The following is a 27,591-nucleotide window of genomic DNA, read 5'->3' as shown; positions in this document are numbered from 1 at the left end:
TGACAAACAGAGGCCAAGGACACCATTTTATCCCCTGGCTAATAGCCTTTTATGGACCTAACCTCCATGAATTTATCCAGCTTCTCTTTAAACTCTATTATAGTCCTAGCCTTCACCGCCTCCTCTGGCAAGGAGTTCCACAGGTTGACAACACGCTGTGTGAAGAAGAACTTCCTTTTATTAGTTTTAAACCTGCTACCCATTAATTTCATTTGGTGTCCTCTAGTTCTTATTGTTCCCCCTTATTGGTACCCCTTATTGTTAGGATTGTTATCAAGCAGAACCTGTCATTAGCATGGACAAATGTCCTCTGGAACTGTGATTGAAGCATGAAGGGATGTATACATATTCTGCGACATAAATTTGTGACACTGGCTACAACCATGCCACGCGAATGACTGTTATCACTTTCAGGTGACATTGTAAACAAGAAGGGGGCAGCATTATCTCCTGCAAATGTAAGCAAACGTGTTTGTCTGCGCTATTGTCTGAACAAGAGGCAGGACTGAGCAGACTTATAGGCTCTAAAGATTTACTTTGTTTTATTTTTGAAAGCAAAAGAAGTTACCAATGTAAAATTATGTACCAAGAAGTAAATTCAACTTTCGTGGTAGAGATTGTGCTGCATTACTTAGTTGAATTGTAAAATACTATTTTTTTTTACAGTGCAAATATTTGTAATAAAAATAAATATGAAGTGAGCACTACACACTGTTCTGTCTTGTAATTAGTTAATATATTTAAAAATGTAGAAAACATCCAAAAATATTGGAATAAATGGTATTCTATTATTCAACAGTATGATTAAGTTTTTAATCACTTAACAGCTGTAGGCTTTGGTAATGTTTTTTCATGTGCGGTAATTCAGGAGATAACATCAAACTAAGAGCTTACTGAAGCATCTTAAAATATTGAGTAATCTGATGGGTGTGGTGGTGGTATTGTTCATCTAAGCTAGTATTTCCCAACAGTAGGTTCCAACCCACCATTTGGTCCCAGGAAGGTCCTAGGTGGCAAACCACATTCAAACTGGAATAACCAATTTCTGTGCCCTGTGTAAACACTTCCCTGACCCCCATCCAGTGGAGAGGGAAAGGTTGGAGAGTGGTCATCTTTGCATTTTTCCCAGACTGGTGGCTCATGTCCTATGGATTTGGGCCCATCTTTTCACTCCAGGTATTGCAACCTGGTGGTGTAGTGCTACTGAGGTGAGCCTTGGCCACCCTTCCATCATGATGGGGGGCAGACAGTCCACATTTTCCTGACTTGTTTTTAATTAAATCTGTTAGATTATTGCTGAGCCTCTGTGAAGCTCTTCTGCATATAGCTTTAAAATTACCTGTCTGTATGTGTGTATATATAGGTAGTATAAAATTTAATTTTATTCTATAGGGAAATTTTTGCCTTTGAAGACAATGTTAGGACCAAGATATGATGATCAGGTTGCTGAAGAAAATCGCTTCCATCCCAGTATGCTGTCTAACTATTTAAAGAGCCTGAAGGTAAGTTAGGATGTAGGAGGGATACAGGGTCTGGGAGGGAGTTAAGACCTGGTGCAGAGGGTTTGGATGGTGATCTGAGGGAGGGAGTTGGGGTATAGGAGTGGCAGGGGTGCCAGAGGCAGGCTGTGTCTAGGAGGCACTTACTTAAGTCAGCAGCCCTGCAGCATCCCCAACCAGGCGGTGCTCCCTGCCTGCTGCAGCCCCTGATTGCTTGAAAATACAGGCTGTTCCTTCCATGTGGCTATCCACTCCAGAAGGGGGAAGAGGGTTGCGAGGCCCCTGGCTCCCAGGCCAATTTCTCAACTCCGAATGGCAGGCTGTTTCTAGCCAATAGGAGCAGAGGATTGGACTGGGGGGGGGGGGGGGGGGGGGGGGGGGGGGGGGAGATCACACAAAGCTTCCTCCCTCCCTGAAGAGCAGAGAGGCACAGGGACAGCACTTTAAACTGTGACAGTTGTGTGCCTGATGATCTTGGCAGGGTTGTCCGTGGGCTGGATCCGTTGGATTGGCAGGCCGGATCCGGCCCCCAGGCCATATTTTGTCAGCTTGGCAATATGGAATAACTTTAGTTACAAGGTATTTATGGTTTGAAATGAGGTTACAATAACAGATTCAAGGGCAATTCTTAACAGACTACTAAAAAGCTAATCCAAAAGTGGTTAACACTGTTTCATTTATAAAATTCCATTAATAAAAATTGGTCAACAATTCATGAGGTTACATAACATCATGTTGATAGATATAATCCATTAAAAAGGTGATTTCTGAGCCCTACGTTCTGAGTCTACCTACCTATGGAACTGGGGCACTTACCACCATGTCACACTCCAAGTGGCGTACTTCTGGGAGCACACAACACTCTGGCTGATGCACTCATGTGACCCTCTACCCTACCTTAACAATGAGTGGGAGCTACACAAACCTACTCTGTGTTCATTCTGATCTTCTGTAGGCTGTGATGTTTGTTACAACTTCATGCCCAATTCCACTAGCAGCTGCTGTTATTCACTCTTTAAAAAAAATAAACCAAAAAACCCCCACAATAACCTGAGATTTAATACAAAATTACTACATAGTACTCAATGCAATTTAAAAAAAAGTTTGATCTCAAAGAATTACTCTTTAAAATGATAGAAAAATAAAAACTACACATATATCTGTAGTTTAACACTGGACAGTTTTCACTTACAAACCTGGCCTCACAACAATTTTTTAAAATGAAATTCATTCATATTAGGAATACACATAGAGACCATCACTTGAAGAAGAGGAAAAAAAGGAAGTTACTTACCAGTAACAAGAGGTTCTTTGACATGTTTGATCCTTATTTGTATTCCAATACCTGCCCGCCATGTTCTTTGTTTGTACTGGAATGTTCAGCAGTAATAGGATGAGTGAAGATGTGTCAACTTGCACAACCTAATATAACCTCACCTGAGACACATACGCAGGTCAATGGATACTGCTGTGAAAATGTTGCAGCTCTAATGCATGCACACCCACATCTGGAATACAAATAGCGAACACATATGTCAAATAGAGATGTTAAATTTCAATTAATGAACTAATTGAGTAGTCGATGGGTGAGGTGGCACCTTCTCTGCGCCTCTGCCTTTGAAATGTAGTAAGCTCTTTTTACATTTAAAAGGCAGAAGAGCAGTGGGGACTCAAGCAGTCCCTACTTGCCTGGGGATCCTCACTCTTTTTGAAATGTAGCAAGAGCCCCAAAGGCCCCTTGCTGCATTTCAAATGGAGAGGCACAGCAGTTGGATCAGCACAAGTGGGAACTGCTTCAATCCGTGCTCGCGCTGTTTCCCTGCTGTGCCTCAACTTCCCCTGCCCCTCTTTGTGGAGATGCTGCTGGTGGGAACCACGTTTTAAGCTGGCTCTCCTTGTCTGATAGAAGCAGCAAGGGATGGGGGGGGGGGGGGGGGGGGAGTGACTAGTTGAGTCACTGCTCAACTACTTCATAAGCTGATGCTTATTGGGTAGTTACATTCCTAATGTCAAAGAATCTCTACTTATAAATAACTTCCTCATTTATGATCATACTAAAATGATGACCACTGAGTGAGTTAATGTTGGCATTTAATTTGTCATCACACTCAGCTGTGAAACTTAATATTATTCAACTTCTCAGAACTATTATTTAGCTTTCTTGCGTACTGGTGTAGGTGACATGTAATCTACATTTAGTTCACATTTTTAAAGGTCACCTCTGCAGTCCTACTGTTGACCACAAGCTAATATATTGTAAAGTGCTCTTTCTGCATCAGGAGCCTAATGCATTTTTAAGCAGAATTTAATTAAAACACATGAGTCTTACGGCTAAGCTCTGGGGAAGCAAGTTGTGGACATTTGGGCTGGGGATTGTTCTGCAGCTGGGGTCTTAAGTGGAAGAAGGTGTGAGCGTCTGGGCTGGAGGGAGGGGCTTACTGTGGCTGGAGGGCAAGGGGCAGAGAAATAGGAACTGGATTGTTGGAGGGGTTTCCTTAACTCTCTATTTCTGGGGGAATTTTTGTTATGGTCCTGTCACAAATATAGTTATTGAAAGGTATTTTTAAATAGATTACTAAAACAATTGAAACTGATCTGATTATAGTGTTGTTTTGACAGCTAAAATATGCAGAATTGTGCAGAATTCTAAAATTTGTGCAGAATTTTACATTTTCTGGAGCAGAATTCCCCCAGGAGTAAACTCCAATCACAACTGAAGATTGTTTCCTGACAATCCAGAAAAGCTAGTGTGTTTAATTGATAACTTTCTTATATCCAAATAATTGATGCTCTAATCGCCTTAAATGTAAATAGAGGACTGTTACCTTTTAATATAGGTATTTATATTAATCAGAACTCCTCTGTGTTTCTGAATATGTAATAGTGTTTTACTAATATCTCACTAACATACACCTGAACCTCTGTACTCCCTCTGTCCCTAATCTGGAAACACCTATGGTATGGACCCTGGCAGAGGGAGGAGGAAGTAGTTCTGTATGCTCCCACTCCCTCTTCCCTCACTCCCCAACTGGAGTAATGGTAGCTCAGTGAAGCAATTCACTGGGCGCTTTTCCTTTCTGCATCCACCTGGTGGATGGGCAGGCAAAGCCACATGTGCTCCTTGGAGTGCCCTCTGTGGTCCGCAAAACTTCCTTAACTTGGCATACCCTGTTCCCCAGGGTTGCCAAATGGAAAAGGTTAATGTGTACTATTACCATTCCCTTATACATGTATTATGGTTAAACATTAAAGACACTGTATTTTTTAAAGTGAGCTATTGGTATATATTTGAAAGTGGGTTGTTTATATTTCTAATTGTGGTATCAGAGTAGTTCTACTTATTTTGCTTTTGAAGCACTGTCAGAATAATTTTTTTTAGGTGTCTCATTTCCTAGTTAGAATCCCATGAATATTTGAAGTCTGGACTGAAAGCAGTGGATACTTATATCAGTAGCTGACTGATTTTTTTTTGTAATACTGGCGTACTCGGTAATCCTTTTGTTTTGTTTAGTGCAATGAATCCTGAGACACATACAGGGTTAATGCATAATTTTCTTTCACAGTGTGGCCCAGTTGATAAACTTAGAGGGCTCCAAGAATTCAAAACTATGAAAAAGCACCTGGATCTTCTGCTGAGGAATTTTGTCAGTGCAGTTGCGAGAGAGGCTAATGTCATTCTAGAATATATAAATAGAAGTGTCCTATGTAAGATATGGGAGGTAACTTCCCTGTTCATGTCAGAAGTGGTGAGGCCTCAGCTAGAGTACTGTGTCCTGTTTTGAGTGTCACAGTTTAATAAAGCAGTGGGCAAATTGGAGAGACCAAATGAGAACAATGGAAGTAAGAGGTATAGAAAATATGACCCATGTGGGAAAGTTGGACATGTTTAGAGAAAAGAAGGCTGAGAAGGAGACCTGACAAGTCCTGATAAATACTGTAAATGTTTTAAAGAGTATGGTGATCAATTGTTGTCTGCATCCACTGAAAATAGGGCAGGAAATTAGTTCACAACTAGGGAGATTTGGCTTAGATATTAGGGAAAAACTCTATGTATGAGGGATTTGAATGGTTAACTGGTATGTATCACCTGAGTGAGGGAGTTGCGGGGGGGGGGGATTCAAGCCCTGCTGGAGCAGCCCCTGTCTGCAGTGGGCCCGGTCTGACCACAGTAGCTTCTCCTCATGGCAGCGGATGCCTGGCCTGCAGTCCCCTGCCTGTCCCATTTAAGCTGTTAATCAGTTAAACATAACATTTATCTGGTTAACTGATTAAATGGGATCCCTACTAGTGAAGTTAAAATATGTTTATTTTTGTAAACATGTAACTGCTGAAATTACACGTTTATATAAGGAGGGCAGGTAAGAGCTGGTGCATTGGCTTCCCGCCTGTCCTCCTCCCCACTGCATTGCTTCCTCTGATATAAAGGTAGCAGAGAAGGGGAGGGTGGTGCGTGTAACTCTGAGGGTTAACTGATGAGCCCAGGCTTGTCGTTTAACTGTGTACACAGATCCCTAATCTCTACTCATTGGAATGGTTACTCTAGGGAAGTTTTGGCATCCCCATCAGTGGAGGTTTTTAAAAACTGGTTAGACAAAATCTTTCAGGTTTGGTCTAAGTATACTTTAATATTCTTCTCTGTGTGGGGTGAGCTAGAAGGACCTCAGGAGTCATTTGCAGTTCTACATTTCTATGTCATTACATAAAGAGGGATACACATTAGGGAGAGAGAGGAGTTATTTAAGTCAATGGCCAGTATTGGCACAGGAACAAATGCATATAAACTAGCCATCAACAAGTTTAGGGTTGTGATTAGATCAGGTTTCTATCTATCAGAGGAGGGGAATTCTGAAACAGCTTTCTGAGGAATGTAGCTGAGGCAGAAAATCTCATTTGTTTTAAGATTCAGATTGATAAGTTTGAGGGGATGATATAATGAGGAGCCCTACAATGGCATATGACTAGGGATATTAAAATTAATCAACTAATCAAATAGTCAATGGGATTTCCATCGACTATTTGATTAGTCGATAAGGGTGCTTCCGCTTTGAAATGCAGCCACTGGGAGTCCTCTGCTGCCTCTGGGCTCTGTGGTGCTCCCGTCTTTGAAATGTACAAGGGCCCCAGCATGGACTCTTGTGTATTTCAAAGGTAGAAGGCTGCTGCGCCTCTGCCCCTTCCCATGGAGCTGGAGCATAGGGGAACTAGCTTTTAAAGTGGCTCCCCCTAGCACCCTCACCTCCCCTTTCTGATAGGCAGCTGGGGTGGGGAAGTGACTAGTGTGTTGATTGTCTGATAAGCTTTTGCTTATTGAATAATTGACTAATGGATTAGTCATTTGCATCCCTACATATGACCAATATCTGACTGCTTTTAGCAAATATCTCCAGAGGCAGTAGTTGAGGAGGGCTCTGAGGGTATGTCTACACTACCCCGCTAGTTCGAACTAGCGGGGTAATGTAGGCATACCGCACTTGCAAATGAAGCCCGGGATTTGAATTTCCCGGGCTTCATTTGCATAAGCGGGGAGCCGCCATTTTTAAAACCCCGCTGGTTCGAACCCGGTGCTGCGCGGCTACACGGGGCACGAACTAGGTAGTTCGAACTAGGAAGCCTAGTTCGAACTACCTAGTTCGTGCCCCGTGTAGCCGCGCTGCACGGGGTTCGAACCAGCGGGGTTTTAAAAATGGCGGCTCCCCGCTTATGCAAATGAAGCCCGGGAAATTCAAATCCCGGGCTTCATTTGCAAGTGCGGTATGCCTACATTACCCTCCTAGTTCGAACTACGAGGGTAGTGTAGACATACCCTGTATTATTATAGATGTCTGGTTCATATGTCTTGCTCAGGTGCTCAGGGTCTAAGTCAGTGGTCCAACCTTTTTACACCCAAGATCACTTTTTAAATGTCCGGGCAAGCCAAGATCTACCCACTCCCTTCCATGAGGCCCACCCTCTCCATTCCCCTTCTCTCCATCACTTGCTGTCTTGAGCTCTTACTCTCACTGGGTAGGGACAGGAGGTATGGGCTCTGGAAATGAGGGATTTGGGTGTGGGAATGGGTAAGAGATGCAAGCTCTGGGAGGGAATTTGGGTGCAGGAGGAGGTGGAGAAGGGGATGCTGGTTTGGGGAAGGGGCATCAGGCTGTAGAGAGTTGTCATGTGGAGGGTTGGGGTGCTGAGCAAGCCACAGGCTTATGGATGTGGGGGTGCAGGTGTTTTGATAGGGAGTATGAGGGGTTCAGGGTTGTGGTATTGGGTGTATGATGTGCTCAGGATTGAGGGGTGCAGGAGTGTTATGATGCTGCAGCCAGATGGGGGCTTGGCTTCATCTTTAAATAAAATATTATGTTCAACACAAAAGGTTTCAACATTGTCTTTATTTATGGGGGGGTGGGGAACCTTTTTTGGGTCGGGGCCACTGACCCACATAAAAATCAGTCAGGGACCACACAAGTTAGATGCAAAAAAACCCAACCCCTCTAAAACTTCCCAACCCTTACTGATGTAGTCCCATGGGGAGGTGGGTGTAGGTAGGACTGAGGTTCAAGGCCTCAGGCCAGGTTAACTTCTCTGGGGTTCCAGGGTTAGTGGACTTTGTGGGCCCCCCATGGCTCTAAGGTGGTGCCAGAAATGAGGGGTCCAGTGTGTGGGAGAGAGCTGTCATTCAGTGGAATAGGGATGGGAGTGCAGAATCTGGGTGGGAGATGTGGGGGTGGTGTCTGCCCGAGAGGGAAGAGTGGGGTGCTGGTGGGTGTCTGGCCAGGGGGCAGGGGCAGGGTGCTCGTGGGTGTCAGGGTTGGGGGCAGGAGCACGGTGTGGTGGGTGTCTGGCCAGTGGGGAGTGGACAGGAGCAGGGTGCTGGTGGGTGCTGGACCAGGGCGCAGGGTACTCAGTGGGTGGGGTCTCCAGGGATGAGTATCCCTTGGGCAGGATCTGGAAGAAGTGCATGTGTGGCTCCTTTGAGAAATCCAGCCGTTCCTCAAATGATCTGCCACTGCCATCGTAAACTTCCCTCCGGAGCGCAGAGGAAGGAAAGAAGGAAGGGGAAGGAAAATAAGAAAGTGCGTGCACTGCTGTGGGGAGGTGAGGAGCAGTGCACGCATGTTTCCTGAGAAGCTGACTCTGGCGCAGAGTCTTGGGACTCGCTTCCCCTTCAACCTCCTCTTGCAGGAAACTGGTGCTGGCTCCAATTTTATGAGGGGCAGAAGGCTGTAGCGCCAGTGTGGGCTTCTCGTTGCAGGTGAGGGGAAGAACGGAGGAGGGGCTGGGAACACTGCCTCAAGATCGACTGGCAGTACCTCTGCGATTGACTGGTTGGTGACCATTAGTCTAAGTGATCACCATATTTGAGGTTGTAAAGGAATTTTCCATCAGGTCAGATTGACAGAGATCTTATTTGTTTGGTTTTTTGCCTTTCTTTGCAGCATGGGGAATGGGTTATTTGCTGGTTTACTAAATAGTGGATTCCCTTTAAATCAAGATTTGAAGACTTCAGTAACTCAGAGATTATGGGCCCCCTCTTGTAGGAGTGGTTGGTGAAGTTGTATGACCTTCAGTGTGCAGCAGGTGAGGCTAGATGATTATGATGGTCCCTTCTGGCCTTTAAGTCTAGAGGTATGTTTGTAGTGCAGTTAAATAGTTGTGGCTACCCCATGCTATCTTACTTGGAGTTAGTTGCAGGATTCATGCTTCAGGGTGCTAAAGCAGTGTTGATTTAATTGCAGCTTGAGTTCATAATAGTTTAAAAATCTCTGAATCTGTTTACCAAGTCTTTCTTTATTGCATACTCTTTCCTCACCAAATATTTTTTCTTCACGTTGAGCAGATTGTTTTGGGGTTTGGAAAGTAGGCATTGGAGGCTAGTTGAAAATTGTAACCTTGAAGCTTTGTAGCAAGCACTGAAGGAAGAAAAATGATGGTGGTAGTGGACAAATATTACATAGACCTTGTGAAAAAGCACAGTATTTTTTAAAAGACCTCAACTTTAGTATGCTGTCAGTTTATTTTGGATATTATTAGTCAATTCATATTGGTTAGCTCTTCATATTTGGAGCAATTAAATACAAAATAATTACTTTTTTTTTTAGGTTAAAATGGGCTTATTGATGGACTTGACGAATACTACTAGATTCTATGATAGGAATGATATAGAAAAAGAAGGGATCAAATATATAAAACTTCAGTGTAAAGGGTAAGTTCATTGTACCCATATGATATTAGCTCTTTAAGTAAAAAGTCTGTACTGAATTAATTCCCCTTTTTGTTGTTTTTATTCTAACCTTTTTTTCCTCTGTGTTTACCAGGCATGGCGAATGTCCTACATCTGAGAACACAGAAACATTTATCCGCCTATGTGAGCATTTTAGTGAGAAGAATCCTTCAGAGCTTATAGGTATGTATCTTTATTACCTCATTAATTTTCTTCTGTTTTTTGTTCTCCACTATCTTGTCTTTTATCATTTTGTCCCTGATTACTGTGTGCCCATAAAGACAAGGCTCAATGGGGAATTAGCAGTCTAAGAGGTGCCAGTCCTCTGCTCAGGATAGAGCAATAAGCAGTTTAATGGAGTTCTGACCCTCTGGGCAGGGCAGCAAGCTGTCTTTTGCCTGTCTCCTAGCTGGGCAGACAATGGACAAACATAAGAACAGCCATACTGGGTCAGACCAATGGCCTGTCTAGCCCAGTATCCTGTCTTTTGACAGTGGCCAGAGCCAAGTGCTTCAGAGGGGATGAAAAGAACAGATAATCATCAAGTGATCCATTCCCTGTCGCCCATTCCCAACTTTTTTCAAATAGAGGCTAGGGACAATTTAGAGCAGTGGTGGCCAACTTGCAGCTTGCGAGCCACATATGGCTCGCGAAGAAAAAAAAAAATTGCAGCTCCTTACGGAACCGGGATGGAACCAGGAACTACTCAGGCTCACGGCTAGGCTGCTGAGAGTCGCATGCATGCTCACGGCCTGCACCATTCTGCTCACGGCACACTGCGTCATATCCTGCACATGCAGGCGGGTTGCACACAGCGTCCCAGCCTGCACGTGCTAGCAGCCGGCCGCTGAGCTCAGGCAGCAGCGAGGGCTCCGGGTGCGGTGGTGGCGCCAGCGGTGGCTCCGGGACCTGGGCATAAGGTTGGGGGGGGAGGGGAATTGGGTTAGAGCGGGGGGGGGGAGATGCTTGGCTCTGGAGAAGGGAAAAGGAGGGGAATCGGGCGAGAGGGCGCGCATGGCGTTCCAGATGCACGTGGTGGTAGCAGTGGCTCTGGCTCTGGGACCCGAGCATAAGGTTGGGGGGGGAGGGGGATTGAGTTAGAGCGGGGAGGGGAGTTGTCTGGCTCTGGGGAAAGCGGGGAGGAGGATTGGGTTGGGGGGGTGCGCATGGTGTCCCAGCCAGCTCATGCTCATAGCCAGCCACTCAGCGCACATGCCCCAGTGCCTAGAGGGAGACGCGCATGGCTGTAGTGGCAATGACTTCGCCTCTAGGACCCAAGAACTAGGTTAGAGTGGGGGGCGGGAGGGGGATTGGGTTGGGGGTGTGTGTGCCTGACTCTGGGGAAAGGGAGGGGGATTGGGTTAGAGTGGGGGGTATGCCTGGGGGAGGGAAGGGGAAGAGCAGCCAGCGCGCTTCCTGAGACCCGGGATCCCCAGGTACTGGCCCTAGCTGTCTTTGTGTCCCCCTCCCCTCCCGGCCAGATCTTTCTTTCTATGAAATACAGGCAGCAAAAGCGCGGGGGGGAGGAGGGGGAAGGGTACTTCAAAGTTGCAGCATTGCACAGCTGTTAAGCAGAATTGTTGAAATATGTATAATTGCTTGCATAAGTACATCTTATTAATGCTCTGTATAATCAGCCTAGATGCAACCTGTGTATTAGCACCATTATATATATTATTATTATTATAACTATGCATGTCTGTGACCATATGTATTGCATCATGACACCATTGGCTTTATAACTGTTATCTGATTTTGTTTATTAGTTATTAGTCTATAGTAACTGTTTCATTTCAAATTCGAAAGTGTACATGAATATTCATGGGTGAAACCCGTTGCTTCATGAATATTCATAGCAAGAGTCTGTTATCTCATTAATAATAAGTGTTTTGATTGTTCTTATTGGTTCATAAAGTATGCTAATGAAGAATCCTATACCAGACCAATCATTTTAAACTTAAACCCTCATGCATATGCATGAGCGTAGCCTATAATAACCTGTGAAACGCCCGTTGCTGTTGTTGCTTCGGGGCGTCGGGTTAGGTTAGGTCAGGCTAGCGTATGCGAGAGAGGGTGAAGGTATCTTGTCCTAGGTCCATGGATCAGCTGTGCAGCGGCTGCCCCTTTAAAACGCCACCTCTGCACGTTTCAAAGGTGCAGCAGTGGAGCCTGGGGTCAGCTGGGGACTCCCCAGCTGATCCCAGGCTCTGTGTAGCATTTCCTCAGAACCCAGGGTCAGTTGGGGAGTCCCCAGCTGACCCTGGGTTCTGGGGAAATGCCACACGGAGCCCGGGATCAGCTAGGGAGTCCTCAGCTGACCCTGGGCTCCTAGTGGCATGCAGTGTAGCCCCTGCTGACTTCAGGCTCCATGGTTTTGAAATGCACAGCCCATTTCAAAGCAGGCACTCGCGTGCAGCCTGGAGTCAGTGGGACTTCCTGCTGGCCCTGGGCTGTACATGGAGTTCTGCATTCCTCCTTTGAAATGTACAAGAGCCTCACCGGAAGGAGGAATGTGGAAGTGCCTATTGACTGGTCGACTAATCAATTATCCGAATTTTAACATCCTTAATTCTGATCTAGGAGGAGTTGCAAGTTGTTATGCCATAAAGTTTCTGTATCCTTTATGAAAATTGATTTATGGATATGAATATGCATAGCTCAAAGATGCTTTATGCAAAACCATTCATATAACATATCAATTTTAAAGTTACAATCTGAAAAATCTCTGTATCCTATTTTTGTGCGTATGTCATTCTTGTATGTGAAGTTAGAAATATGAAGTATGGATCTTTTTATAGTTCTCAATGTGTTATGAGGGCCATTATTGAGGCTCTGGATCTTAATGACTGAGTACTCAAACCAATGACCTGTGAATAGTCTAGATCAGGGCTACTCAACACATGGTCCATGGGCCACATGTAGCTCGTGGTGCAATTTGGAGTTAAGGAGGGCTCAACACACGGCCCATGGGTGGAATCCTTTGAACATGGCCTCCACTGGGAACACGCTCCACAATGGCGATGCATCTCCCGTATGCGGTGAGCACTGAAAGATGCAAGCGGACGCACTGGCTGGAACAGATGGGTAAAGGATGTCAGCATTCCTAGCTCCCAGGGAGGAGATGCCGGGAGCATCAGGTCATTATGTGAAAAGCTATTTACATATATTTGCATATATATTTGCATGTAAATGCAACCACACTTAAGTTGCAGCCCTTCGCGTGTGCTGAGAGTATCATTGTGGCCCCTGGGGCTTTGAAGTTGAGTAGCCCTGTTCTAGATTGTCTTGTAAACCCAAATTATGGTTTACCCTGGAACAGTGGTGGGCAATAATTTTTGATTGGAGACCACTCCAAGATTTTGGAAAGTGGTTGAGGGTTGTACTCTTCCATGATATTAATGGAGGAGATGCGGGGTCTCAAATGGAGGTTGGGACAGAAGGGAGCTTAGGGCAAGAGACTGGGGTACAGGAGGGAGACTGGAGTCTGGGAGGGAGCTGGGATGAAGCAGGCGGTTGTGACCTAGGGCTGGGGACTGGACTGCAGGGATTTGGGATGTGACCTGGACTAGGAGGGTATTGTGATCTGGGGTAGGAGATTGGGGTGCCAGATCTGGGAGGGGATATAGGTGTAAGAGGTGGACAGAGGGTTTGGTCTGTTGAGGGGGGGGGAGGGCGGCAGAGAGTTGGGGAAGGAAAGGGCTGGGGTGCCAGAAGCAGGCTGTGGCCAAGAGACTTACTTGCTAACTGCCAAACGAGCCTGCTTGCCTACAGACTTAAAATGTTTCCCAGACAGCCAGTCTGCCTGACCATGTGCTTCATGCATAATTGAGTCCAAGAGAGGGGGTGTGATTCTTCTTAGCTGCCTGTTATTCTAACAAGCAGCTCCCATTGGCCGGTTTCTAGCAGAAACCGGCCAATGGGAGTGTGCTGGGGGTGGGGTGGCTCCTAAAACTTCCCTCCAGTTTTAAAACAGAAACAGAGCCCTGCAGCAGCGTTTCTGCTTGGTGCGCAAAGATGCGGGGCAAGCAGGGGAGCCTGCCCGGGGCTCCCTGCTGCCTCTGTGGGCCAGATCCGGTGGCTTGGTGGGTCATATGTGGCCCATGGGCTGTATTTTGCCCAGGCCTGCCCTAGAAAGACATGTGACCATACCACCTGTTACTGAAATCCATCTTGAACCTCGTACTTTTTCTTGGGGATGCAGAGTGCCAAACAAATGGTTCCTGCCTTGGAGGGAAGTCTGTTTAAGTATCAGGAAACCATTAGTCTGTTGTCTTCAGTTGGCCTTTGAAACTACCTGGCCTACCCTAATAGGATACTTGACAATGAAGAACTCTGAAAAACTGTAGACTTGGGTCAAAATAAAGATAAACTCTGACTTGAGCTTTTCACCTGAGATAGGAATAGCTGTTGTGGCTCAGAATTTACTTGTAACAAGTTTTTTAGTGGATTAGAAATAGCTAAGCGTTTTTTGTTAATTTTAATTTAGTATCTTACTTTGATCTGACTGTTTTCAGTTGCAGCCACTTACATCTTACTATTATTTATCTTATAAATATTTCTGAAAGTTTGTTTGTCCCAAAAGATCTCAAACAGTAAGAGCTAGAAACACCAAATTTTGCACAGATACTACTGATTTCCTAACTTCAGTAACTGGATTGGTTATATCTCGAAGTCATTTCCCCCAGAACCCCAGTTGGGCCACTAATTAGCTTTTAGAAATGCTTGATCATAGGCATTTGCTGGACTCTTCTGCTAAGCGTGTCACATAAACTGCAGCTATGAGAGCCTTTCCCTATGTTAAAAGAAAAAATATTTCCAATAAAATGTTATGTTAACGTAATTTCCGTAGTTCATTCATCACACCTTTTGTTATCAAGAAATGAGTGAAATGTAAATACGTTTTGTAAGCACATTACTGGCTATGTTAATTTCTTAAAGTAATATATGAGAAAAGTATTTCCAATAAAATATGCAATGTTAATATCATTGATGTAGTTCATTCATCACACCTTTTACTATATTTTCTCTGGGCAACACTGGGTATTTCTGCTGGTACATAATAAAAGCACTTTTTTGTTTGTTACCAAGCCCAGTGTAAATGTTACCAGAGGAGGAGCAGCCACTCTGTATATCTTTTTCATTGATGAAGTAGGTGGACTTACAAACTTTCAATGGGTAAAACTTTTGTGCTGAGTGAGACAGATTTGTTTGGTCTCTTAGGGGTTCGTTTCCTGATTGCTGAACCCTTGTTAGGGATGTTAGATGCTGTGTAATTGAATAGTTGTGTAACTGCTTGAAATCTTAGCAGTTACATGGCTATTCAGTAGTCCCAGGAGCACCCTTCCATCCTGTGTTGCTGCTTCTGTATCAGAGCAGCAGCGCAGGGTTCTAGGTGAGAGCTGGTCTGCTGGGGGAGTCAGTTTAAAAACCAGCTCCCCTTGCAGACTGTCTGCCTGCCACCCCATGCTGCTGCCTCTGATACAAAGGCAGCAGTGTGGAATGGCAGCAGCCCCTGTCTGTGGGTGTCCAAGTTCCTTGTGGACAGAGGCTGCTCAGCAGTGGCAGCCTCTGTCTGAGGTGGGTCAGAGCAGCCTCTGTCCACAGGGAGGTTGGACCCCCCATCGACAGGGGTTGCTGTAGCAGACTAGCCTCTGTCTGTGGTGAGCCCAGGTCACTGTGGGCGGAGGCTGCTTTGCAGCAGCCTCCCCTGGCTTCCCTCCTTCCTCCCCCGTGTTGCTGCCTCTGATAGAAGTAGCAGAGGGAGGGACATGTGTCTGGTGATGGGATGAACTGCCCTTTAAGCCGGTTTTCCTCCCAGCACCGGCTCGTGTCTGCCCCTCCTCTGTAGGAGGCAGCAAGGGGGAACAGCAGGCAGGTCCATGGAGCTGGCATGGGTGGGGAGCCGGCTTGAAAGCTGGCTCCCCATGAGTACTGGCTCCAGCCTGTCCCCTCACCCTCTGCACTGCTGCCTCTCTATCAGAGGCAGCAGTGTGGGGGTGAAGGAGACAGGCAGATCTGGTGCTTATATGGAGCTTGCTTAAAGCCAGCTCCTCATGGGCACCGGCTCCTGCTCTCTGATGCAGAGGCAGCAAAAAGGTGGAGGGAGGGGCGGGGACGGGGGAGAGAGTGCATGTAGTTGACAGGATTAACTGATAAGCCCAGGCTTATTGGTTAATCGTATAGTCGACTACACGTTGACGTCCCTAGCCCCCGTGGAGCTGAACTGGTTCAGTGTTGGTCTTGCTCTGCAAGGAGATGGTAACCCCTACTCTGTGCTTTGGCTATGGGAGACCAGAGGATGTGGCCCAGCAGTACAGTGGGAAGTCCCAGAGAGCAGGAAGGTGGGTGCCAGTGGTATGATCAGCACACCAGAAGATAACTCCATATTTATATGATTCAATCCATCATGCAATACTTTAGAGCAGTGGTTCCCAAACTTTTCAGCATCATGCCCCCCTTTTGATTTTTGAGAACCCTCATGCCCCCCATCTCTTCATTACTATCATCCAACTCCCCTTTTAACAAAAAAATTCTATTGTAATTTAAAAGTTAAAATAAACACAAAGGCTACGTCTACACTGGCATGATTTTCCGGAAATGCTTTTAACGGAAAAGTTTTCCGTTAAAAGCATTTTCGGAAAAGAGCATCTAGATTGGCAGGACGTTTTTCTGCAAAAGCACTTTTTCTGGAAAAGCGCCCGTGGCCAATCTAGATGCACTTTTCCGCAAAAAAAGCCCCGATCGCCATTTTCGCGATCGGGGCTTTTTTGCAGAAAAGAAATCTCTGCTGTCTACACTGGCTCTTTTGCGCAAAAGTCTTTCGGAAAAAGACTTTTGCCCGAACGGGAGCAGCATAGTATTTCCGCAAAAGCACTGACAATCTTATATGAAATCGTCAGTGCTTTTGTGGAAATTCAAGCGGCTAGTGTAGACATCTGGCAAGTTTTTCCGCAAAAGCAGATGATTTTGCGGAAAAACTTGCCAGTCTAGACACAGCCAAAAATTTGGTATAAAAATTATTTAAAATTAAAAATGTGCACAAATCGTTTTTCTTGACAAATTTAATAAAAATGTAATTAACATAAGAAATAGCAGAAACAAATCGAATTTAATGTGAAGGATGATGCTGTATTTTCTTCGAGTTGAGAAATCCTAGGTTTGAAAGATGAAAGAGCGCAATACAAATCGTTTTTGACATCCAGTCTATTTCTTTGTTTTGTTTTTAATGTGACTAAACTTGAAAAGCTTTTTTCACAGAGGTATGTTGATGAAGATGGAAGAATAATACGTAGCGCTTCTTCAACTTTTAAGTATTTTATCCAAAATTCCTTCAAGCTTGTGTTTTTGAAATGATCTTTTGCACTTGAATCATATTTTATTTCGAGTGCTTGTTCTTGCAATCATTCTGGCAATGAATCAACATCAACGTTGAATGGATTGCGTACTAATTTATAAATGAGGTTGACAGAAAAGTTGTCTGGAAAATAGCTGATGAATTCGTCAGCAAGGCAGTCCAGATGAAACACAATTTTGTTCTTCACATCCTCTTTACAAACTTCTTGAAAACCTTCATTTTCAGCGAGTGATGAAAATGTTGAAAAAGACGAGAAGTTAGGCATCTGAGCTTGTGTTCGACCTTTCCAAAGCTGGACTTTTTCCATAAATGCTTTGATGGCATCATAGTGCACTATGTTTGCAGCGTTGTTTCCTTGCAGCTTCAAATTGAGGTGGTTCAAAGATTAAAAAATGTCCCTGGGGTATGCCAGTGAAAGTTGAAATGTTTGGTCTGTAAATGCATTATATAACTCTCCTTTCTTCTGTTGCTTGAGGAGAATTTCTACTTCGTCTTTCAGTTCGAATAATCTCGAAAGCGTGTTACCTTTGGACAGCCTTCATACCTCCATGTGAAATAAAAGTTTTATGATTTGCTCCCAGATCTGTGCAAAGAGCATCAAAAAGTCTCGTACTTAAAGCACTGATCTTCACAAAATTGACAACTTTGATGGCCAAATTCACTGAGTCACGTAGGTCATCTGGAAGCGTTTTAGCAGCCAACGGTTGTCTGTGTATGATACAGCGAGTTGTGGTTACGGCTGGATCTTTTTCTTTCACCAACGTCACAAATCCAGAAGGAGAGCCAAGCATTGCTAGAGCACTGTGTGTGCATACACCAACCAGTTTTCCCCATGGAAGTCTATTTTCTTCAAAAAAGTCAGAAATCATTTTCATAATATCAGAAGCCTTTGATGTGGTCTTCAATTCCTTTGAAAAAAGCAGTTCTTCTTTCACATTTCCATTGTTAATGAATCGAATGTAGACAAGCAACTGACAGCATTGTGTACATCAGTGGTATCGTCACACTGAATTGTGAAAAAGGGAGAAACCAACACTGCCTCCACAACTTGAAGTTTAATATCTTTCGCCAGCTCATCGATGTGACGTTTCACGGAATTGTCAGAAAGCGAAATTTCTGATAGTTTTTTCTTGCTTTCAACACCAAGCACAATATCAGCTGCTTTCAACAAGCAAGGCTTCACAAGAGTTTTTCTGGTTAGGTGCGCTTTCTTGGCTTTAGCAATGAGCAATGACAGTTCATAAGATGCTTCTACCGCTTTGGCCAACACTTGATGAAAAGCTCCAGTAGTATCCAGGTTCATGCATTTCAAATTTTGAAGTTTAGCAGCAAAAAACTCTTTTGGTTTCTCTGTCAAAGCACTATGGTTCTGTGTCAAGTGTCGCTCAAGATGACTAAGTCTCAAGGCGTCATTGCTAAGAACTTTGTGGCATACTACGCATTGAGGATGATCAGTCCCATTTTTTTCCATGACAGTGAAGCCATACTTAACATAGTCTTCATCGTACTTCCTTTTCTTAATTGCAGCCATACTATATTAAATTAAAAAAAATCTATACAAATAATTTTCCTGATTAGAATAAACTTAATGGACGCAAGTTACTTTGATAAGTTATTGCAAATGTTTATTTACTACAACTACTGTTATGTATGGATTCGTACTGCCTTATATATACTCCATCTTCAGTAACCACGCAAGACTGGCTTCCTACTCCCATGATAGAACAGTCCCAAACACTCCTGCAAGCATGCTAGAAAGTTTGAAAAAGTTCCATTGCCTTCTATATCGTTCTTTGAACTCCCTGAACCAGTACCCCTACACGTCGAAAGGCAATATATATTTGCATTTCATGGTATGAAATTTGAAAATTAAAACTTTTGTACTGTGGTCGTGTCTCCAATCATTTTACACCCAAGATCACTTTTTAAATGTCAGGGCAAGCCCCAATATCCCACCCCTTTCTAGAGGCCCCGCTCTCTCTGTTTCCCTCGTCTCCATCATTTGCTGTCCTCAGCCCTTACTCACTCTCACTGGGTTGAGACAGGAGGTGTGGGCTCTGGGGTGGGAATGAGGGATTTGGGTGTAGGAAGGGGTGAAAGGTGCAAGCTCTGGGAGGGAATTTGGGTGCAGGAAGAGGTGGAGAAGAGGCTTCTGGCTCAGGGAGGGGGCTCCAGTCTGGAGAGTGTTGGGGTCAGGTGGAGTGTTGGGGTGCTGAGCAAACCACAGGCTTGTGGATGTGAGGGTGCAGGAGTTCAGATTGGGGTGTATGAGGAGCTCAGGGCAGGGGGGTTGGAAGTATGATGGGCTCAGGACACAGATTTGCATCATGTGGATTGTGCAGTAGTGTTGTGGCAGAAGACTGGGGATGTGAGATGCTCAGGACAGAAGGTTCCAGTATATGCTAGGCTCAGGGTGTGTGAGTGAGAGTGAGAATGCAGGGGTGTTATGATGCTGTGGCCAGATGGGGGCTTGGATCCGACTGGGGCCTTGTGGGCCAGGCTTCATTTTTAAATATATTTCCAGCACAAATGTTTCAGCATTATCTTTATATATGGGAAGAGCGGGGAAACTGTTTTGGGTCAGGGGTCACTGACCTCCAGAAAAATCAGTCAGGGAACACACAAGTGAGATGCAAAAAAAACCCCAAACGCCACTGATGTGGCCACAACTGAGACACCTCCCTCCCCTTGCACCTCAGCCCCATGAGGGGAGAGGAGGTAGGACTGAGGTTCAAGGCCTCAGACCAGATTCATTCTTCTGGGGTTTGTGTGTTAGTGGAATTTGTGGGCCCCTCTACACTGAGGTGGGGCAAAAAATGAGGGATCCAGTGTGCAGGGCAGGGCTGCCAGTCAGTGAGATAGGGATGGGGTGCAGAATCAGGGTGGAAAATAGGCTACAGGAGCAAGCTGAGGGTGGGTGTCTAGCCAGGAGGTAGGGGACAGGAGCAGGGTCCTGGTGGGGCCCTGAGCAGGGGAAAGAAGGTAGGTGGGGCCCTGGGCAATGTACTCATGGGAGTTTGAGCAGAGGGGGCCTGGTATTCGTGGGGGTCTGGGTGGGGGTTTGGGCAGGGTACTCGTGGGGGTTTGGGGTCTGGACAGGGGGGCAGGGGAGGCAGGATACTCATGGGGGTCTGAGCGAGGGGAGAGGACAGCTAAGCTGGTACTTGAGGGTCCCGCAACCAGCTCCCGGGTCTCAGAAAGAATGTGTGCGGCTTGTTTCCTGGGCTGCTTCCTGACTGAGCTAGTAGCTGTTTGCAATTCTGCTCCCATTCCAGCCTTTATTCAATGATTATTCAAGGAGCCAAGCTCCCTGTGGCCCCTATTGTCCGGAGAAATTAGCACCTTTTCAGAGTGGCTCTGGGGCATGTCTGTAGCCCTGGGAGGAGAGAGGGAGACAGACCTGGGGAAGCCACCAAGCAAAACAAACAGTTAAAGATGAACTTTGGGTGAGGTAATGCCAGCCTGGGCTCTTTCTGGGGGGGAGAGGAAGGGGGCTGGGTCACTTCGTGCCCCCCCCCCCCAATTTGGGAACCTATGTTTTAGAGGATAGGATTATAATTCAAAATGGTCGGGACAAACTTGAGAAGTGGTCTGTAGTAAATAGAATGAAAATCAATAAAGAGAAATGCACAATCAGTTGGGAACAATCAGTTGCAAACATACAAAATGGGAAATGACTACCAAGAAAGGAGTTCTGTGGAAAGGGATTTAGAGTTTATAATGGATCACAAACTAAATATGAGTTGATAAAAAGCAACTCATAGTTTTAAACAAGTTGCTTTGTTTAAAAACAAACATTACTCTTGGATGTATTAGCAGGAGTGCTGTAAGCAAGACATGAGAAGTAATTCTTTTGTTCTACTCAGCAATAAGACCTCAACAGCATAATTGTGTCTGGTTCTAAGTGCCACCGTTCAGGAAAGATGTGGGAAAACTGGAAAAAATTAAGAGAAGAGCAACAAAATTGGTTAAAGGTCTAGAAAGCATGACCTATGAGGGAAGACTGAAGGACTGGGTTTGTTTAGTTTGGGAAAGAGAAGACTGAGAGAGAACACAATAGCTTTCAAGTATCTAAAAGATTGTTATATGAAGGAGGGAGATAAACTATTCTCCTTAACCTCTGATGATAGGACAAGTAGCAAAAAGCTTAAATTGCAGAAATGGAAGTTTAGCTTGGATATTAGGAAAAACTTCCTGCCAGAGTGGCTAATCATTGGAATAAATTGCAGAGGGAAGTTGTGGAATCTCCATCATTGGATATTTTGAAGAGCAGGTTAGATAAATTTATTTTAGGGATAGTCTATACCTAAGTTCCCTCTAAGCTGGGGGGCTACATGACTGCGCAGCTATTTTCTGAGCCATGCTCGAGGTTCAAAGCTCCGGCGCAGGCAGGGAGCTTAGCTGATGGTGGGGGGCGAGGCGTCTGTAAGCAGCAGCTAAATGGAGCTGTTGCATGCTGAACTGAAGAGCTCCCAGAGCAGAAAAGGCGACAAGATAAGAAGGTGATATAAGCAGGGCATAAGTGGCTGGGGAGAGAGAGTGAGTAATTAATTAACCTGGCTTGGGGGGGAAGTCAGAGTAGAGGGGACTTTTTAGAGTTCCATCTGCCCAAGGAGAGAGACGGAGGCAGAAACCCAGCAGTCTCTTCAATCCTCCTGATCTGGGACTGGAGAGGTAAGGGGCTGACTGCATGGGGTAGGTGGGGGAAGGATGGGGTGGGTGGGTGGGTGCTGGCATCTGTGCAGTGAGGTGGAGATAGGGGACAGTTTGTTTGGGGCATCCTGACTCGCTGTGTGGTCTTCTCTGTCAGGGTTGGCGGGAGGGGGAGGGGGGAGAACAGGCTGCATAGGGGTATGGGTGTGTTCGGAGGACATTTGCATGATTACATTTCAAGCAAAGTTTATATGGGTGTTTAATGACTTAAAATGATGAAGAACAAGATTCTTTTAACAATTTTTTTGGAGTGTTGCAGATATCTAAAACTCTGAACTTAATGGTTTTTTAAATCCTGTTTTACTAATTAATACATGGTAAATTGTCTCTATGTATAAATTTTTTTCCTGTGGGAGGACAGAGTGATGTTATCACAACACTCTGTGTCCATAGTAGCTAAGCTCCACCCACTCCCAGCTTGGCCTTCTTAAGGGCTCATGTGGAGAGTTAGGGCTGCTTGTGGCCCTGGCCCTCTCCTCCTGTTCCCAGCGGCTGGGGGAGGACCATAGCTGCCTTGGCCTCAGCCCAGCACTCCCTGGCAGTGGAGGGGGAGGTGGAAAGAGACGGGCTGTAGTGGCCTCCACCCTGGCATGGTCTTGGCCCCCCCACCCAGCAGCTGGGGTGCGAGCTGGGCCTGGTGCTGCCTCAGCTTGTCCCGGCATCTGGGATGATAGCCCGGCCTACTACAGCCTTAACTCTGCCCAAGCTCAGCACCTCCCAGTGGCAGAGCTGGGCCTGGGGCTGCCTTAGCTGGGTTGTGGGGGGGTTTAAAATTAGGCAGCGGGGAAGGGCCTGGGTGGGTGCGGCTGGAATGGAAGGGAAAGGGTTGTCTGGGATGGTGGGATAGGGGAAGGGAAAGGGCCTGGGCTGGTGCGCTTGTGGGGGGAGGGCCAGGGCTGGCGCATCCAGAAGGGGTGGGGAGAGAAAGGGCTGGGGCTGGTGCAGCTGCAGCCATAGCCCGGCCCTCCATGGTGGCTGGGGGGGGGGGAGGGGGGAAGCCAGAGTTTCCTACCCCCGAGAGGTAAAGTTCTGGCTCTTATGAGTCAGAAGCAGCAAGTACTAGATGTGACGCTAGCTTTGTAGGGCGAAATCTTATTTGCAAGCTCTTTGAAATCTGAAGCCATGTGTTAATTTGTTCTGTGGCTTATACTCTTCCTTGAGTGGAAGAATGCTATTTTCCTACCAGCACTTTTGTAGTCACTAAGGGTACCTCACAGCATCTAGACACAGATGTCTTGTTTTAATATATTCTTTCATTCATACGGACTGCTAAAATATATGTATGTGTGTTTTGTTTGTATTGGTGGTGCACATCCACATACTACCTCAATAATGGTGTTGCACAAAAGAACATTCAGCTCGTCCAAGGACAGAAAATGTTAGCGGGAACGCTAGTCTACACTAGATTCTTGCATTTAGTTTGCTTTACTTGAGCAGTGGACCAGTACTGTTTCCCCAGGAAGACCATTTCATACTGCAAACATACTTTGCTGGTCATTACATGATTCAAATGTTTGTTGCTGATCAGAAACTTTTCCTAACACACTCATATTTTACTCAGTTCCATTCTTAAAATTGTTTTTCCTTCTTTTTAGTGTTAATTTTAAAGTAAATGATGGTTTAGTTTTTAGTCATAAAAATCTAATTTTGAGAATTCATAATGTTCTCCCATCAGCTATGTAAGTACCTTGAAGCCTGGGAATGAAGTCCCTCTAAGGCAGTGTTTCCCAATTTTATTTGGCCACGGAACCCTTTTAAACTTGAAGAATTTTGAGGAACCCCTAAGGAAAATATGTCGGGGGGAAGGAGGGGGAAAGAAAAAAAAAAAAAGCCTCCGGACTTGAGCTTCACGACACACCGCACTTCCCCCACCCCGGAAGACAGTCTGGTATATGGAGCTGAAAAAGTAGACCACAAATAAGTAAGGATAATAATAATGAACAAATGCTAAATAAGGTCATGAGATCAACATTTAGTATAATTGCACATATTTAAAAACAAAAATCACATTTAATTTGTACAAAAAAAAAGCTCAAAAACTAATATGAATTATATTGGCAGTTTTAAATGTGAAGAGTGGTTTTTCTTCTTGGCAAATTCTTTTTATTTTGTTTAATACTAAAAAGTTGGATTTGCATATCTGGCGCTACATTCAGTCGATTTCTGTATTTTGTTTTTGTTACTGCATTATTTGAGAACCCAGTTTCACACAAGTATGTGCTGGTGAAGGTTAACAACTGACGAATTGCACATCTTGATAAAGCTGAATATTCTTGACATAAGCCTCCCCAAAACGTAATCAGCGAAATTTCTTTAAATTTTTGTATTAATTGGCCATCTGAAGTGATTTTTCATAATCTTACATAGAAAAACTGACTGGCTTTCCTGTTATACTTAATGGATTTCAAATCCAGTTATTGTCATTTATGGTTGGAAAATACTTCATGATGTTCGTGTATAAATCACAAAAATGATCTGCAATATCCTGGCCAGGAGGGAGGATACAGGAGGGGGTCTTGGGGCAGGGTGTCAGGCCAGGAGGCAGGGTACATGAGGGTCTTGGGGCAGGGTGCCTGTCCAGGACGGAGGGTACAAGAGGGGATTTGGGGCAGGGTGTCAGAGCAAGCTGGGAATGTGGGCTCTTGGTGGGGTGGAGGGAATGAGGAGGATATGCATGTGGGGTCTGGGCATGAAGGGGGGGGGGATGCTTACCTGGCTTGGCACCCTGCTGCAAGAGGGAAAACCTCCAGGCAGCATGCTCTTGTTCCTGGAGGAGAAGGGAGGGAGCTCAGTCCCCCTTTCCTCCCCCACTCATGCAGCGGGGAACCTAGCATAGCTGCAGCATCAGATCAGGCTTCCCGCTGGCAGGGCGGGGAGCGGGGTGTAGAAACCTAGACCTTCCCTGCCAGATCAAACTCTGCCACTTCCCCAGCGGGTGGGGGAGGGGTGCAGGGGGGAGAGAGCAGCAGCACATAGGGGGCCAGTAGAGCCCAAGCGTGCCCGGGGGCGGAGAGGGGAAGGCAGCAGAGCCCGAGCGTGCCCCAGGTGGAGGGGGGGCAACAGAGCCTGAGCCGGGTTCCCTGCAGGCAGCAGTTTAAAAACGCCCAGATCCAAGAGCGGCTCCTCAGCTCTGGCCACCCCTCCTCCTCCCTCTCCCAGCAGCAGCTGCCGCAACTGTAAAACCTGCCGCCTGCACACAAGGAGGAGGTGACTGCAAAGCACCGGGACAGGGCAGTCCTGCAGGGTGAGGAGGGGCCATGCCATGTGCAGGTTGGGGTAGCTGCAGTGGGTGGTGGAGCGGCCAAAGCCCGTCCTCGCCGGCAGAGCCCCAGTGGGAGCTGCCTATGGGTTCTTCAGGGGTCGGGGGAGCAGAATTTTTTCACAGAACGCCGAGTTCCACTTCATGGAACCTCAGGGTTCCGCTGACCACCATTTGGGAAACACTGCTCTAAGGAAACACCAGACTAATTGGGGAAACTGGAGGTTGTATGTACGTAGAAAATGACAGAAACGGTGATGACTGGGAAAGATGCATGACATCAAATTCTCATTCTTTGTTTGCATTGCCAACATGCTTCTTTTATTGCCATATGCATAAAAATCGCTAGACCTTTGACTTTTTGATACTAATAGTCATTGCATGTCCCATTGCTACAAACTGAGTGCAAGTTAAGAAAGTTTAACTTTCATCATCAGTAGGCCAGGAATACAAAGTGGCCAGTTTGAATGGCACTCTTTGTGAGACTTCCTACCTAAACTAGATAAAAACTGATTGGAAACTTGATTGCAAGTCCTACTAACAGTGAGGAAAAAGACTGTGCCTTAGTAGAAGGCAATGGAGAGAAAAAAATGTGTTTACAGGAACTGAAATTCGTTGTACTATGAAGCAAGTTTTGAGATAAACCAGGCTTAGTTAAACAAATAGGAAGAAATACAAACAAGCCAGGCTAGCTGTTAATTATTGAGACGTTTGTTTTTTCAGAGAACACATTCTTAATAATCTTAATTTCCTGTATATGAAGAAAATATATCTTTTAATCAGGTTGAGGAAGAAAGGTGCCTGACCTGGCTTGATACATGTCTGCAAGAAGGGGGCTCAAGTTATTCCCATTTTTGACCATTGGTAACAATTTTGCTTTTGGTGTGGAGGAGGGAGGACAAAACTGCATATTTTTTAATCCCATATTCTGGAATTTACCATTCACTTTGTTTACGTTGATAGAAGAAAATCAAAACAATTGCTCATAATCTGATCACATAGACCCAAGAGAGAATCTCTACTGAGCTTTTAACTTCTTTGAATATGATTGATAAATACAAAAATTGATGTAAATGCTATTAACTCAGATGATATTTTTCTGCTTTAGTGGCGCATCAAAGGGGCAGCGCAACACGGAGACCAGGATCAGCTGCAGTGCTCAGCTGACCCTGGATTCCACTGCCACCACAGGATCAGCTGGGAGTTCCTACCTGACGCCGGGCTCCATGGCTGCTCCTTTAAAACACCATCTCTGGTGTTTCAAAGGGGCAGCTGCCGGAGAGACGGGGGTCAGCTGGAGACTGCCCAGCTGATTCTGGGCTCTGCACGGCAGTGGAACCTGGCGTCAGCTGAGGACTCTCCAGCTGACCCTGGGTTCTGGGGAAATGTTGCACAGCTATGGGGAAATGCTGTGGGGTTCTGGGGAAATCCCCAACTCAGCTGTGAGGCGCCTGCTCCTTTGAAACGCTGCCTCTGTGCATTTCAAAGGGGTAGTGGAGCCTGGGGTCTGCTGGGGAGTCTCCAGCTGATCCCAGGCTCCGCATTGTGCTGCCCCTTTTGAAACACCACAGCAGCACTTCAAAGGGGCAGCGCAGCATTAACGCCTGCAATTAATGCATTAACAAAATTTAACGCATTAATCCTGGAGTGCATTAATTGCAGGCATTAACACATGTTGATTGATAGCTCTAAAAATAACCATAATAATTTTGCATGATACTAATATATAAATTAATAGTTTGACCCCTGTCAATTTAATATTAAAAGGGGTGCAAGATAATTTTGAGCAAGATATTTCTTGAATGAATGATTGTAACAGCAAGACATGGCCTTTTGTTTTTATTTATCTACCACTAGATGGAGTTGGTAACATAGGAAAAGTGGAAAATTAGAAGCAATTGCTTTTATGCTCTCCCCCTCCCTGAGAAATAGTCAGTAAAATAAAGGCTCAAAAATAAATGTAATAAACTGTAACATTTTTTCTCTTTAAACTAAAAAGGCACGTAGTTTAAATGATTGATTGTCTTTATTGAATGTTGTTTTGGGATTTCTTTCAATATTAAAATTAAATAAGCACTAATTAACCATTTTGAAATGAGAGAGAGAGAGAGAGGATATTAAGTTTAAAGCAGTCTAATTTTGGCTTGATTTTTATTCTGAACAATATAAATATAACCCCAACTTAATTTTCTAAATTAATAATTGCTACATTGGTTACATGGTCTGTTATGACTCCTAATAATGCAGATCAGAAAGCATTCAGGTACTTTCTGGTTTTATTCAGATTTCAACACTAATAAAAATAGTGCTAATGGGCTTTTGTATTGTGACAAAGTGAAGATTCAGACAATTATTTGTGGGAATTAGCACATAGAATTTAAATATCTTTTTGGCTTTTACACTGCCCATAGAAGTTCTGAGTTTCTTCAGTGAGAGTATCTCCTTAATGGTGATAATTTAATGGAATGAGCCAAAAATGTCACCTGTTGACATTGTTTGTAATAAAAACAGCTGCATGTTACTCATTTGAAAAATTGTCTCCATACATTTAGTTTTGTTT

The 27,591-nt window shown here is 45.1% G+C and overlaps 1 protein-coding gene across 5 annotated transcripts in view; it reads left to right on the top strand.

Annotated features, from left to right (window-relative positions):
• RNGTT (RNA guanylyltransferase and 5'-phosphatase) overlaps positions 1 to 27,591 on the top strand; it is a 431,251-nt gene that overhangs the window by 6,102 nt on the left and 397,558 nt on the right. For 4 of the 5 annotated variants that reach the window (XM_075923868.1, XM_075923870.1, XM_075923869.1 and 1 more), the window contains exons 2-4: positions 1,393 to 1,502; positions 9,584 to 9,687; positions 9,800 to 9,888. In XM_075923868.1, coding sequence (XP_075779983.1) covers positions 1,393 to 1,502; positions 9,584 to 9,687; positions 9,800 to 9,888 — 303 coding nt within the window. The remainder of the gene's footprint in view (positions 1 to 1,392; positions 1,503 to 9,583; positions 9,688 to 9,799; positions 9,889 to 27,591) is intronic. The other variant, XM_075923871.1, reaches the window with a different exon arrangement.

This window comes from Pelodiscus sinensis, chromosome 3 (assembly GCF_049634645.1).
Source record: "Pelodiscus sinensis isolate JC-2024 chromosome 3, ASM4963464v1, whole genome shotgun sequence".
NCBI lineage: Eukaryota > Metazoa > Chordata > Testudines > Trionychidae > Pelodiscus > Pelodiscus sinensis.
The sequence above is the reverse complement of the archived record's forward strand: the minus strand, read 5'-3'. Positions and strand labels throughout refer to the sequence as shown.